This window comes from Cnephaeus nilssonii, assembly GCF_951640355.1.
Source record: "Cnephaeus nilssonii genome assembly, chromosome: 12".
Classification (NCBI taxonomy): domain Eukaryota; kingdom Metazoa; phylum Chordata; class Mammalia; order Chiroptera; family Vespertilionidae; genus Cnephaeus; species Cnephaeus nilssonii.
In genome coordinates, this window is record NC_137083.1 from 30,196,610 (window position 1) to 30,212,928 (window position 16,319).

Here is a 16,319-nt window from a genome sequence, read left to right on the forward strand (position 1 = left end):
TTAGAAAAGAATAAATCAAAGAGTAAGCCAAATTGAATAGCTTACTTAATTAAATAGCAATCACTCAAATTGCATGTGAATACACTTGTATATAACAACAAACTATCTGACTCATATTTCCACAAAGAACTCTTGGTCTTTCCTTGGAGAACCCACATCGTTAAGCATTAGAATGAATCAAGTTTCCACATCGAACACCTTTACCTTTGCCAGTACTCTGATGCAAAACATTTAAAAGTTTCTTTTCTTCTAAAGTAGCAGCAGCATTATTCAACTAATCCCAACTGCTGACTTCACAAAGCATGGTTAGAAAGTGCCATTCAAACTTTCTACCCTGTCCAAATCAGCAGATCCATACCTGGAGACAGCCAGCAGGAGCTACCCGCACAGCCCCTCCGTGAACAGCATTCAGCAAATATTTGCACTAGAACTGCTAATGAGTGTGTTGAAGATACACATGTAAACACGTACCCCTAACAGTCAATAAACTGTATAAACAGACACACTATGCCTATAAGATAAGGTCATTATCCACCCCCCACTCCATGTACCAGGACAGTATCTCTTTTTGTTTACAATGATTTTGAACGCGAGCTTGTGCATTTTGTGGTATCTGTGTATGTGTGTGCGTGCGCGTGTGTGTGTGCGTGTGTGTGTGTGTGTGTGTGTGCTCACGCGTGTGCGCAGGTTACCGGAGAGGGAGATCCGTTCTTGCAGAGGGGCCCTCGGAAGACTCCTTTAATGCCCCGGTAGTGCCCATTGCTGAGGTGTCTCGAACTGATGACCAGGTAACAAGCCATGTGGGTCCAGGCGGACAGGAGGTACAGAGTCGCAACTTCTTACCAGGCGAGCCGCCGCCGAAATGCGGCTGGCTTCTCAGGAGCAGCGGCGACTGCCCCCTCCCGAGGAGAAGCGGCCGGCAGGACGCGGGGGGCGCGCGTCCCCGCTCCTCGCCCCGCGCGCCGGGCTCCCCCGGCCGGTCCCGGCTGCTCCGCAGGCGGCGGCAGCCACCGATCACTTAGGGGACCCGGCGAGCCAGTCCACATGCTGCTCTGACCAGGTGGCGGCGAGGTGGCTGCCCCTCCGCAGGGCCGGAGAGATGGATTTTTCAGGACAACTTCCTGGGGCCGCTGGGGAATCAGGAACTCCCCTCCTGCTCCTCCTGCCCCCGCCTGCGCTCCGAGGCCCGCCCGCGGATGCTGGGCGAGGGTCCCCCGCCTCTGGCGGGGCGACGGCGGCAGGCTGCGCTGTGGGCTGCGGCGCCGAGGATCCACCAGCGGCAGCCGGTGCGGGGAGTGTGGCGGGGAGTCCTTGGGAGCGAGCGCCAAATCCCTGCGCCCGCGGCAGTGGCGGGGGAGGAGATGGGGAAGGCGACCGGCGGGCTGGGGAGGACAGGGAGTTGGGGACCCAGGGACGAGCTGGTAGCCCCGCAGCTCAGAGCAGTCGGGGCGCACGGGGTGGCCCGCCGGCCGGGCTAGGAGGTGACAGCTGCCGTGGCGACGGCGGGAGGCTCAGCATCCTGCCATCAGCCGCCCGGCCCGCAGGTCCCTGCACCGCATCTGTGGGCCAAGTTTGCACTGTTTGGGGGCAGAGGCCGGGATGACTAGCGTGGTCTGCAGGGAGGAGAGGAGCAGGAAGGGAGCGTTTCCTTACCCTCCCTGCCAGCGCACCCTCAGCAGCTCCTCTGCACTCGGGCTGAAGGCCGGCTGAGCAGAAGCCACAGCTCCCCCGCCGGGGGTGAGGATGAGTGTGGCAGCCCCAAATAGGGCGGACACATTAGATGCGCTGTGGCAGGTCACGGATGGAGAAGGAAGCAAGTTTTAGATAGAAAACTTACATAAGGAAACATGCGTATGTGTGTATATACATACCTACATACTCACAAATCATCCTGTATCTTCAGAGAGGCAGCTATTTTGGGTCTGTAAAGTACTTTCTGTCTTCACAATCTCTAAAATCACCTCTCGGAAATGTTATTTTTAACGGACATTGTATCCTTTACTCTAAATCAAGCCACCAGGGCGCGAGCTGCACTGGGAAGAAAAGACTGGTGCAGGAAAGGAAAGGGAGGCCTTGCAGAGTCAGAAGGCACCCGCTCCCCCACCCCGCTGACCTAATGGGGTTCTGTGATCCCTCTCACCCCACCTGGAGGGCCTGTGCTGTCCAGAAGATGAGCATAGGGGTGCATATATCTCAATGAGCACAGGGATGCATATAGCTTTGGGAATACGTGTTTTTGAGTTTTCCAGGTAGATATCCAGAAGAGAGACTGCTGGGTCCTATGGTAACTCTACTTTTAGGTGTTTTTTTTTTTTGAGGAATCACCATATGGTTTACCATAGTGGCTGTACCAGTCTACATTCCCACCAGCAATGAATGAGGGTTCTTTTTTCTCCACAACCTCTCCAACACTTGGTATTACCTGTCTTGTTGGTCATAGCCATTCTCACAGGTGTGAGGTGGTATCTCATTGTAGTCTTGATTCCCGATTCCCTACTAGGTAGTGAAGCTGAACATCTCTCTTCACATATCTGATGATCATTTGTATGTCTTCTTGGGAGAGGTGTCTGTCCATTTTTTTTAATTGGACTGTTTGGTGTTGAGTTGTATACGTTCTTTATATATTTTGGATAGTAACCCCTTGTTTGCAAATATCTTCTCCCATTTGGTTGATGATCTTTTTGTTTTGTTGGTAGTTTCTTTGGCTGTGCAGAAGCTTTTTAGTTTGATATAGTTTCAATCACTTACTTTTGCCTTTACTTCCCTTGCCTTTGGGGTCAAATTCATAAAATGTTCTCCAAGACCAGGGTCCATAAGTTTAGTACCTATGCTTTTTTCTATGTAATGTATTGTTTCAGGTCTTATATTTAGGTGTTTCATCTATTTTGAATTAATTCTTGCTCAAGGGGACAAACTGTTATCCAGTTTCATTCTTTTGCATGTGGCTTTCTAATTCTCCCAGCACTATTTATGGAAGGGTCTTTCTTTATTCCATTGTGTGTTTTGGGCTCCTCAGCATTATCCATGGTGGCCAAGGCATGGAGACAACCAAGGTGTCCTTCAATAGATGGTTGGATAAAGAGGATGTGCCAATGGAATACTATTCAGCCATAAGACAAGATGAAATATTGCCATTTGCAACAACATGGATGGACTGTGAGAATAGTGTACTAAGTGAAATAAGTCAATCAGAAAAAGCTAAGAATCATATGATTTCCTTTATATGTGGGATATGAAACCCAATCTCAGAGAATCAGACTGACAGCAGCATGGTAGTTACCAAAGGGAAGGGGGTGGGAGGAGGTAGAGGGTAAAGGGGCCAAATATATGGTGATGGAAGATGATTTGACTATGGGTGGTGGGTACACAATGCAATATAGAGATCATGTACATAGAAATGTACACTTGAAACCTGTATGAACTTATTAACCAATGTCACCCCAATATTTTTAATGAATTGTTTAAAGGAGGCCTCATTTCCCTCGTTTGTCTTATCCCTGGAATTAATTGCAAGGTTAAGGCTAATGCTCTCAGCCCTCTCCCCAGGTTTCTTCTTTCTGTCCCCCACAATGCTCCATTTGCATCCTGGTGGACACTGAGGACCAATCACAAATGACAGAAACTGATAAAAGAAAACAGGCGATTTGGTGTGTTTTTTTCTAGTCAAACAACTCAAAAACCTCTTAAGCAATATATATATTCCAATGAAAATAACTATCCTAACTGCCCAATACAGGCTTGACTTTTTTTTCATTATTACAATAGCTTATGTCCTTAGTATTTATTAAGAAACACACAGATGTATTTCTCATTTTAAACACTTTTTTAAGTGTTTATAAAGTGTCTTAATATGTAAAGTGAAAATGCCAATTCCTTGCAAACTTTGAATGCAAAATTACTGAAACTGAGATAGTGCAATGTAAATCTTGTAGGAATTGTTTATTTTGTAACTATCTTGTTGGTAAGAGTTTTTGAAATTAAAAAATATTATGGGTAGTGACAATATATTTAACACATCCACCTTTTCCTTCCTGTTAAGACACGATGTGTTTAACGAAGTTTTGTTCATTAAACTTAGAGTTGAAAAATGTTTTGTGAAGCTGAGAATAAGTAATATTACTCACATATGGACATTAGGTCTATTCCATACAAATAGTACAATGTATGTGCAAATAGTAAAATTTCAAAATCAAGAGGTTTTGACAAAAAATAAACAAAGGAGATAGTATGGCTTAGTCTATAACCACTGTTTCTTCATAAATGTCAGTAGAAAATAGCATTGAAAATCTAAGTGTAAGTATCCTTAAATGGACTTGAAAAATGAATGATGTCACATGTTATGAATAACAGTTCCAAGAATATTATGCCTTCTTCGTTAAGCAAATATAATTCCCAGTGATGTTTAATTATTTTTAAGAATCAGGTACACATTTCTAAAATGAAAAGACTGACTTAAGTAATCAAAATGGATACAATCAAGCCTGGCCAGTATTGCTAAGTGGTTAGAGCATCAGCCCTCTCACTGAAGGGTCACGGGTTTGATTTCCAATCAAGGGCATGTACCTGGGTTGCAGGTTCATCTCTGGTCAGGGTGAGTCGGGGAGGTGATAGGTCCCTCTCACATTGATATTTTTCTCTCTCTCCCCCTTCTTCCCTCCATTCTACTCTCTAAAAAAATGGGAAAAATATCCTTGGGTGAGGATTAACAAATAAAAAGGATACAATTAAAATATATAATCCTATTGTAGTATTTTTTAATTGAAATTAATCTGTTAAATATCCTGGCATTTTTGTTCATTTGACTATTGTCCTATATACATCTGAGTTTTCCCCTAAGAAACAATCCATTTTTATAGTAATGTTTCAAAGACTGTAGTAATTTTCCTAAACTTCTTTAAAATTATTTAATTTTTGAGGTCATTCTTCTTTAGAAATGAATTATGCCAATTCTATTAATCTGCCATATTTTAAATCAGTTATGGTTGTTTTTTGCTTTTCTTTTTACTTTTACTCCATCCATCTTAAAATATCAAGGGGGGAAATTGGCACATATGCTACTCAGCCAATTTTAAGAATAGTTTTTAAAACAAACAAAAAAGAACAGCTACCTTCTTTTGATTGCCAGATTATGATTGATATCTATCATTGTGATGTCCTCATAGTCAACAACTCCCCATCATTGCTGCCCACATTCCAGATGTGGTTTGCTCAACCTGAAGAAACATGTGTGTTTTTATTTATTTTTTTAATATATTTTATTGCTTTTTTACAGAGAGGAAGGGAGAGGGATAGAGAGTTAGAAACAATGATGAGAGAGAAACATCGATCAGCCGCCTCCTGCACACCTCTCCCTGGGGATGTGCCCGCAACCAAGGTACATGCCCTTGACCGGAATCAAACCTGGGACCCTTCAGTCCCCAGGCCGACACTCTATTCAGTGAGCCAAACCAGCTAGGGCAACAAGTGTGGTTTTATTTGCAGAATTGCTATAGTCACAAAATTGTTCAGTTGTATTAACTTCTCTTTTACTAAAGGAGATACTTTCTTTTCATACGCAGACATTAGACATTCTCAGAGAAAGTGAGAGGAAAGTAAAACACTTCAAAATAAACCAACATTGAATGAGTTTTAGATACAGGTCGAATTCTATTCCAACAGACAATCTGAAAACCAAACATCACGTGCAATTTTATAAGGCCCACTCATTTAAAGCAATAATTGATCTGATGAGTTTTCATTCCATGAAAGGGGATATGAATGGCAAAGGGCATGGATTTAATCCCATAACCAATTTGTTGTTTCCACATATTTCCCGATACATAACTGTGTCATGGACAGAGTGAGAACATCTCTCTTCCATTACCTTTATTCAACACATCTCAAATCGATCCCCTTATCTCCATATCCACTATCCCACCTCATTCTAAGCTAGCATCACCTCTTACTTGGACCACTGCAATATCCTCCTAACTAATCTTCCAGCTCCCAATGTCATACACAATTTGCTCTCCATATCTATGAGTAACATCCACAGTGATAGTTAAAACATAGGTCATATCCTATGTTAAACCACTTAATGGTTACATATTGCACTCAGAATAAAACCCTGCTTGCTGCAGTCCCTGCCCACTTTCTTCTACTGCATTCCCCTCTCCCTGGGCTCCTCAGGTTGTTCCCCACGCACTCAGCTTGTCTCCCAGGAGAGCCCCTGCTCCAGCTGTTCCTTCCCCCAGAAATGTTCCTATCTGAGACTCATCAGGAAACCATCTTCTTGGTCACATTTAAAGACTGTCTGTTCAGAGAGGCCCTCTTGACTACCGAAGCAAGTAGAGCTCTCTGGGATCTCTCTCCCACAAAAAACTCTTTAAAAGTAAAAGAATAGATTTGATTTTTTTCAGAGAAGTTTTAGGTTTACAGAAAAATTGAGCAAAAAGTATAAAGAGTTCCCACATAATCCTCACCCTGTCCTCCCAACACACAGTTTTCCCTGTTATACATGTCTTGCTTTTGTGTGATACTTTTTTTATAATTGATGTCAATATTGATACAATATTAACTGAAGTCCATAGTTTCTATTAAAGTTCACTCTTAGTGTTATATATTCTATGGATGTGGACAAATGTATAATGGCATGTATCCAACACCACAATATCATACATGTATTTTCACTGTTCAAAAAAGCACCCGTGCCCCATCTATTCCATCTTTCTTCTATTCCCTGGGAACCACTGATCTTATTACTTTCTCCCTATTTTTGACTTTTCCAGAATGTCACATAGTTGGAATTATACAGAACAGAACTTTTTCAGATTGCCTGCAAGGATCTGGAATTTACTCACATTGTGATAGGAGTTTAAAATTGGAAAAACACATTTGGGAAACTGTTTGGCAGTATCTACTAAAGCAAAACTCTATTAATGCCATGACCCAGAAATTTTATTCCTAGGTAAACATAAAAGTACTTATACCCATCTCCTGCCACAAGCAAAGGAGCAGAAAGTTAGTACATTTGTCATCATCTATATATATAAAAGCCCAGCAACCCTTACAGCAGAACCACCAGAATGACCAGTCACTATGATGCTCACTGACCACCAGGGGGCAGACGCTCAAACAGGTGGTCAGTGCACTCCACAGCAGGAGCGCCGCTCAGCCAGAAGCCCAGCTCATGACTGGCGAGCACAGCAGTGGTGGTGGGAGCCTCTCCTGCCTCTGCAGCAGCGCTAAGGAGCAGCAAGCCAAGTGGTAAGGAGCGAGCATGGGGGCGATCAGGAGCAAGCAGGCGGGCGGTTAGGAGCAAGGAATTCCAGATTGCGAGAGGGATGTCCGAATGCCGGTTTGGACCTAAACCGGCAGTCGGACATCCCCCCAGGGGTCCCACATTGCAAGAGGGCGCAGGCCGGGCTGAGGGCCCTCCCCCCACATGCACAAATTTTGTGCATTGGGCCTCTCCAGTTTGATATAAGCATAGAAGGTGAACTTAATAGAATCAGGGGCATAGAAAGGGAGTGGACTGACAATTCTCGGGGGGAAAGGGGTGTGGGGGTGTGGGAAGAGACTGGACAAAAATAGTACACCTATGGATGAGGACAGTGCAGGGGAGGTAAGGGCAGAGGGTGGGGTGGGAACCGGGTGGAGGGGAGCTATGGGGGGAAAAAAGAGGAACAACTGTAATAATCTGAATAATAAAGATTTATTAAATTAAAAAAAATAAAGTCTCATACACTTTTTTGGTCCATGTGCAGAGCAATAGTCCAAACCACTGTTGTGCAGCACTGCTCCAAACCAATGCCTAGGTAGTGGTCTGGGTTCACTTTCATCACCATTGAGAACCAGACTCACATGGAGGGTATAAGTAGAGTAAGGTTAGCATCTTCCCAGGAAAGGGGCTGGACCTGATGCAGAGATGGAGGTAGGCGATGACCTTGTATATTTCATGCCCTTCAGGAAAGCGTTCATCGTGCTCACTCCCAACCTGGAAAACATGATGTAGTTTCCACCTTCAAACCTCACTGTGGGCGCCACCAAGCACAGGCTGCCCTAGCTGCGGCCAGACTCCACTGACAGCCCAGAAACACAGACCTCCGCTGCTGACCTGGACCACCACGGAGCCAGACATGGAAGCAGGTCTTCCTTTTCTAATTTCTTCAAATGTGCAGTCAGGCACCACTTACGGAGAGAGATATGTTCTGAGGATTGCATCACTGTGCGAATGCCATAGAGTGTACTTACATAAACATAGACAGTATAGCCCACTACTGTTACTGTGTGTGCTATGCTTTTATATGACTGGGAGCACAGTAGGTTTCTTTACACCAGCATCACCATAAACACATGAGTAATGCAGGGCTATGACTGCCACCACATTACTAGGCAATAGGAACTTTTCAGGTCCATTATAATCTTATTGGGTCACCCTTCTATATGTGGTCCATTGTTGACCAAAACATTGTTTTGTAGCATGTGATTGTATATGTGAGACTACAGATATATTGTGATTCTGGTTTTTATTTTAAAAATTATATAGCACGACTATGAATAGCTATAACATTTAAAAATAAGTTCATCTAGCAACATACTATTTTGTGAAAGTCTTCAGAAACTCTACAAATTTTAATATAGATTTTTGTTTCCCAAACACTTCTTCATCTCATTTCTTTCATGCTAAATTGCCTTACTGATTTACTAATCGCATCTTTTTTCTCATGTTGGCCCTTTTCCATTTTTGGTTTTTTTTATAGGAATGTTCCATTTTACCCTAATAGTTAACTGAACAGAGATTTAAATCGTTGAAATAAGAAAGAGCTATATTTTTCAACTGCCTGATAGCTAACTCAGTTTGTCTCTAAATAGAGCTATTCGTCCTTCAAGTTTGCCTATAACCAGCACGTGACTCTAATTCAACATCACCAAGGGAACTGGCCAGCCCATGGCCAGGCCTAGATCACTAACAGGCTCAGAGGACTCTGAGCTGCCCCAGCTGCATGGACCTACTTACCAATTCCTCATTTTTTAGGTCTTAACTGCCAACCTTTTTCTTATAAACATATTTTACTGGCCAACCCATGGCCAAGCATAGGAAGTCATAGTAAACAGATGAAGACCTTTAGTATTTTTCACACTGGCAAATCTAAAAGTAAATACAAACTTTCAGGAGTGAAAGCTCATTTGTGCTTACGGAATTCCAAGAAAGAAAAAGAGAGCATAGAGGAAGAGAACATGAGAGAGCTTTTTTTTTTTTTTTTTTTTTTTAAACAGCATCACTAAGATCCTTAAGATAGTGGTGTTTCCCCTGAAGTGAACAATGTGTTGAGAATGACTAAAGTGTCCTGTGGCCCTTGAAACAAAAAGAGTAGTATATGAGTTCCGCCTCCTCACAGAGCAAATAACAAAGGTGTGTGTGTGTGTGTGTGTGTGTGTGTGTGTGTGTGTGTGTGTGTGATTTAATCAAAGCCAAGAAAACAATTTGGAATGAGGTTCTCTCAGACTTAGATTCAATAACTTATTTTACAAAAGGGCACAGTAAGTCACACAGTTAAATTTATACTGTGAGCTGTGAGAATACAGAGCAAATGATAAGGAATCAAACTAACCTCATGGATTTATTTTAAAAGTATTTCCCAGGATTTGTCTTCAAGTAAAAATAAAAAGTTTCAGTCCATTGTTTGGGATTCATTAAAGCTACATCACAGAGAAACTGCTGATATTGACTGACGTTGTGCTGAGTCATTAAGAGAGAGACGCTGCTTTCCCACAATAATCCAGAGATACACAACCAGTCAAACAAGACCCATTCATAAATCTCATTGTAGAGCACCAAACCCCATCCACACTCCTCCCCCTCCTCCCAAAAGAGTCCCCAAAGCAGAAAGAGACTTCTGATGACAGTATCTTAAAGGAACAGGAGTCCTGCTATTGTCCTAGCATTTTAGTGTTCTCATTTCATTGTTTCTAAAGCCACCGTGCCAGTTTGACAAAACTGTCGAGAGGAGAGCCTTGATGCCAGCGAAAGTCAATAAATGCAGCCACCATCATGTCCTTTAGGGCTCAGAATCCCAGCAGAGGCTGGAAGGACGGTAACGTACTTCACTGTAGCTAAGGGCCTCTTCTGTTTTCCTGGGGCTTTGTCGTGTCACATTCAAGGGCAGGAGCCATTTATTTTAACACAAAGTGACTTTTCCAAACCTTACCATTTCTGATGTGCAGGTGCCACTGTTTTAAAATACACTTTATTGTGTATAATCTTCAAATTCCAAATGAATCTTAGTATGCTTGAATTATTATAATATCTGTTCTCATCACTTTGGAGATGATACAAGATGTATTAAGTACTTAAGATCAGTAGACAGAATTTTTTTAAATTCCTCTCAATCCCACTCTGCATATTAAAAGAAAAAACACACACACAACATCTAAAATCTTACTATCTGCATAAATTAAGGGAAAGATGGAAAGAGGAAATACTATGGAGTGTCATCCACATGCCAGGTATTTACATACATTATGCCATTTCATCTCTACAATTGCTTTAATGGACGCCAGGGAACTGAAATTCAGAGAATGTAAAGACTACTGTATCTAAGGTCACAGAGCTAAATGGTAGAGCTGGAATTCATGCATGTGTGACTCAAAGCCTAGACTTTCCCCACCATATTGTCTTTTATCCTATATCATGCAGCCTTTTTGTATGATCAAAAAAGGGTCAGTCACAGGGGCTCTTACTTTCATCAAAGCTAACACCCTCTGGAGGGAAAATAGCAAATGTGGATGTTATAACAAATTAGAGACATAGGAACCAAATGTAATGTATTATTCTAGATGGTAGCTGGTATCATAAGGGTTTAAAAACCTATAAAGGATATTTGGGAATAATTAGAAAAATGTGTATTGGTAATATTATTGTATTAAGCTAAAAGATCTTGGGTAATACCAAAGTTATACAGGAGATGATTTTTTAGGAGATGCAAGCTGAATTATTTAAGGGTGAAATATCAAAACATCTGTAATTTATTTTCACATGGAACAGAAGAAAAATGTGTGTGTGTGTGTGTGTGTGTGTGTGTGTGTGTGTGTGTGTGTGTGTGAATAGAGAGGGAGAGATAAAACAAATGGTTTAAAATGTTTATAATCGCTGAATCTAGGTAAAGTATATAAAGTGTAATCTTTTCTGTTGACGGGAAAATATGTGGTTATGTAATGTAGGCTTGCAGTTGCAACGGTATTCACATATTATTTTTTTAAAAAAAAGGGAAATTGTTGTAGTAAAAATCAAAGTAATGTGATCAGTAGGAGAAGCATGCAGGCCACAGCCTTGAGAATTTCTCTTTTTGAACTTTAAGAATAAGAAAGTAGAGAAAAATAATAGCTCATACATTTTTGCAGAAGATTGACATTTTTGGATTAGAGGTAACTGATAATCTTAACGCTGGGGCGTCTTGCTGCAGTATTTGGTTACAAACAGGACAGCTATGTAATTTGCAGAGCCCAGTGCAAAATGAAACAGAAGGAACTTGTTGTTCAAATACTATTAGGGATTTTAGGAAAGCGCTATCAGAACTTTAAACCAAGAGTATCTCTCTTCAGAGTGGACACCCCGTGTGACCATACAGTCCACATGCCCTTGAAGCCTGTCCTTATTACAAGTAAAAACACTGAGTATGTCCTGGTTTTCTTCCCATAATTATAAAAAATCCATAGTCACTCAACCAGAATAAAGACAGTATTGAGCCAATTCTACCTGTGCCAAGAACCACAGTTAAAACAAATGAGCTCTACAATGCATTCATTCCACATATAAGTTCCAGAAGTAATATTATTTTTCATTAACATTATGAGCTATATTTTCTAGTCCAAACAAAAACTCCTATACTAATCATTCATATCACATGACACAGGGCTCTTACATCTTGTGTTATGGAAGGTATATAAAAGCAGTTATGCCATCAGCCACAGAAAAGCCCTGCATGGGTTGTAAAATGGATCTGGACTTCTCCAAGGTGTCCAAGCTCTCAAAGGGAAGGCAATGGAGAATGTAGTCTGGCCATTTAATAGCAATATATCAGAAAACATGAGTTTTTGCTGTGTTTATTTTTACATTTTCAACTACTTATAGATGAATTGTTTTGTAATGTTTGCATGTGTGCCGTCAAATGGTGCTGCACTGGTTATTTGCCTGGTGACCTTTGTGAAGTTTCTAGAGAGAAGTGGAACTGTGAGCCTTTGTCCTAGAAAACTCATGCCTGGGGTAAGCAACTCAAGCTAATAAACACTGGCTAATAAGTTTATCTTATTAATATTTCACATAGTTGTTTTATGCCACAAAATTTCAATGAATTGTTGTTGTTGTTAAAATGCTTATTCTATAAAATGTTTTTTATTAGGATAATTTTTCATCTCCTCTACCTATAAGACTATTTCTTTAGTCATCTTTAATCATGCTTCATGCAAATCAACTGCACAGGCAAATTGCCAACAGACAAAGGTCTTTATTTTTTCATAAAATACTTTCATTATGAATTAGACCATATTGGTTATAAGGCATAACGTCTAATTAACTTCAGATATAAATATAGTTCTGTTCCTAAAAAAAAAAAAAAAAAAAAAGCTAATTTCCTGACTTCTTGGAATAACGGACGTTTCATTATAACCCTTGAGCTTTGGAAGATATTGTGTTTAATCACCTTCCAGGTTTTTAGACTTCCATATTATAAGAGATGCAGAATGTAAGACCTGCGCAGTTATCAGGGATGATGGGCATATAGCTGGTGATATTTCAAGGAAGGCAAAATCCCTGCAACATGTACATATGTTGGAATTTAAAAAAATAAGAGAGAATCATTCATATAGTACTTTTTAAGAAAAAATAATCACATATTTCTTAGTTCTCATTTAAAAGAATACCTGTTTTTTCAAAAAAGCAAAACAAGACAAAAACAAGCTCATGTATATGAGAGCATATTGGTGGTTGCCAGAGGCAGGAGGTGGGAGGATAGGTGAAATGGGCGAAGGGGGTCAAAAGGTACAAATGTCCAGTGATACAATGCGTAAGTCATGGGCATGTAATGTGCAGCATGGTGGCTCTAGTTAGTGATTCTGCATTGCATCTTTGGAAGTAGCTAGGAATTGGGTCTTGAAAGTTATCATCACATGAAAAAAAAAAGCATTTTAACAACAAATATTGAATCATTATGTTGTACACCTGAAACTAATATTTAGTTATGTTAATTATTCCTCAATAAGAAAATACCTGTTTTTAAGCAAAATAGTCCTTGAGTATTTTATGATTCTTCTATAATGAAATTAGTGACCAGTTGACTAATATTTTTTAAAAGGTACGTCTACATAAGTTGTTCTGTGCAGTTGGTAAAATACCCATTAAAATAATTCTGAATTGTTTCTTGCCATTTGATACAACTTTTTAAAATGTAAATAATAATAATAGAGATTATAAAAAACACATTTAGTGAATAGCTGTGAGGCAGAGCTGCCAATTCAATATCAAGTCACACTTTAAAACATCGATAATCAAAACAGTATGCTACTAGAACACATATAATTATGAAGAGAAATAGAATATTTAGACATTCTATTTTCACTAAATGTCTATAGTAGACATTTAGTGAAAATGTCTAAAAGAAACTTTATAACAAAAAATTGTATTTGACATAGGCCACATAAAGAAGTAACAGAGGGGTGCATTAATTAATAAGTGACAATAATTAATTAGCAATTTATAGAAAAATGAATTTAGATTCACAGCTCACCCACCTCATATCAATCTAAGTTCCTGATGGGTTGTTGAATTATGTACAAACAAATCATAAAAATTTTAATTAAATACAGATTACTAGAAGGATAACCCATCTCTAATGTGAACAGTTTATTCAAATCAAGATCCAACAAATAAGAAGACAAAGATAATAAATAATTTACATTAAAAGAAGTTAAACCCATTTAGAAATTTATATAAACTTCAATTTTGATGCAGAAGAAATGCAATTAAATTAACCTTGAGGTAACATTGTATTTTCTTTATATTGAAAAAAATTAATGCTAATATCAAAACACAATGATAATGACTTTGGGGTCAAATTGGCTTACTCGGATGAGACGGTCTTTATATATTCCTTACAAATGGCAAATTACAATTCATATGAAGAATTGTAGATTTATTCTTAGCATTTCTTTGAATTTCCACATTTCTGGGAAATTCATGTAAGGAAATAATTTAACTTTAGAAATCTATATGTACAAATCATTATCACAGCAACATAGCAATAAATAATTAGAAGAATATACAGGTTTAATGATGAAAGAATGCTAGAATGAATACTATTGCATAGCTGCAGCCTTAACCAGCTCTCCTAAGACTTTTAGGAAAATTGGAACCATGATTGTAACAGTCATGTGGAAGAATAAGTATAGGAGCATCTCTAGAACTGTGGGCAGGACTTTTCTGGTAAATATTAAAAGTTAACTATAAACATTTGAGTATAATCTTGGTTAAAAAGCAACAAGGATATCTTCACTGCTTAGACTTTGAAAAAATGTAATTTAACAATATATATTAAAACTTCTAGCCCAGCTGGTGTAGCTCAGTAGTTGAGCATCGACCCATGAACCAGGAGGTCATGGTTTGATCCCTGGTAAGGTCACAAGCCCAGGTTGCAAGCTCGATCCCCCATAGGGGGCATGCAGGAGGCAGCCAATGCTTATCTCTCATCATTGATGTTTCTATCTCTGACTTCATCCCTATCCTTGATTCCCTCAGTCTTCAGTAAAAATCTCTGCTTAAAAAATAAAAAATGGTGCACCCTGGCCAGTTTGGCTCAGCGGATAGAGCCTCCGCCTGCGGACTGAAGTGTCCCAGGTTCAATTCCAGTCAGGGACACGTGCCTGGGTTGTGGACTCAATCCCCAGTGTGGAGCGTGCAGGACGCAGCCAGTCAATGATTCTCTCTCATCACTGATGTTTCTAGCTCTCTCTCCCTCTTCCTTCCTCTCTGAAATCAATAAAAATATGTATTTTTTTTAATGGTGCTTTCAGGTTTGCAATCCTTGTTATGGGAAACAGGACAGGGAACAGAAAGCAATGTGGGGAAAGTGAGAAACAGAGAAGGAATCCAGAGTTAGCATCTGCCTGTGGATAATAATGAGTGGTGAGGAGGAATAAAACAGAAATCTAAAAATTTGGAGGAGGCTGAGAACCTTTTCTATAGTGATGGAGTGCCTTTGGAGAGTAAAGAAAAAGTGACTGCAGAGATGGCTGAAGGTCAAAGGGTTACAGAATCCCACACAGAAATAGAGGTTTGGATTACAGAAGTCAATGTTAGACAGAGTTCAATTCCAAGTTTCTTTTAAAACCAGCCACCTAGGACTGACCTTTCTCTTTATCTTCCTCCTCCATCTCTTCCATGCTATGATACGGATTTTTTTTTTTTTTGCTATGATGTAATAGTCAAGCTAACTTAAATAGAGTCAACACCCATGATGTGTTATCCCACCCCAGGGTTGTTACCATGAACAAACTATCACAGCACGGAGATCATGAGGACTCACACAGGAAAAGTCGTAAGTGGCAGTCTTTAAACGTCGATGATGGGGGAAGGTGAAAAAGGAAAGAGACAAGCAGAAGGGAGCAGTGAAGTAACAGAAGCTGTGGAAATGCTCAGAGGGGTGAAAAAGTAGGATGGGGGCCCTAGCTGGTCTGGCTCAGCAGATAGAGCATCAGCCTGCAGACTGAAGAGTCCCTGGATCCATTCAGGTCAAGGGCACATTCCTGGTTGTGGGCTCGGTCCCCAGTAGGGGGCGTGCAGGAAGCAGCCAATTAATTATTCTCTCTCATCATTGATGTTTCTATCTCTCTCTCCCTCTCCCTTCCTCTCTGAAATCAATAATATATATATTTTTAAGTGGGATGGCATAGAAATATAAGTATGGTAAAAATCAAATGCACAAGTAGCTAAGTCAAATTTGTAAGAGATTTGGGAGAGAGTTCAGCAGGAAAAGTAAGGAGAGGTGGAGAAGGAAGAAAGCTTTGAGTACAGAAGGCCATATCATCATAAGGCAGTTTATATTAAACATGAATATTTTTAGAGCCTCTATAAAATCATTTCAATGTTCTGGCTTTTAATGAGAAGTGTAGTCAATTTAAATTGTAATTTAAACAACACTTTCCAAAGATCATAAAATGTTGGACTCAATTGGGATTTATCACACAGTAGAAGTGAGGTGCTTTGGAAATTCATTAATTCTCTTCTGACATTTGGCTTTTACCACAGAACCAGTTGTTTGTTAAATGGCACCTTGACCTGTAAGAGC

At 40.2% G+C, this 16,319-nt stretch overlaps 1 protein-coding gene across 1 annotated transcript in view; it reads right to left on the reverse strand.

Moving 5' to 3' along the window:
• Positions 1–915, reverse strand: part of ZNF804B (zinc finger protein 804B) — a gene marked incomplete at its 3' end in the record, with an annotated part of 398,915 nt that extends 398,000 nt beyond the window's left edge. The window contains exon 1 of the mRNA XM_079786821.1: positions 693–915. Coding sequence (XP_079642947.1) covers positions 693–800 — 108 coding nt within the window. The 5' untranslated portion in view covers positions 801–915. The remainder of the gene's footprint in view (positions 1–692) is intronic.
• Between the last annotated feature and the right edge of the window lie 15,404 nt (positions 916–16,319).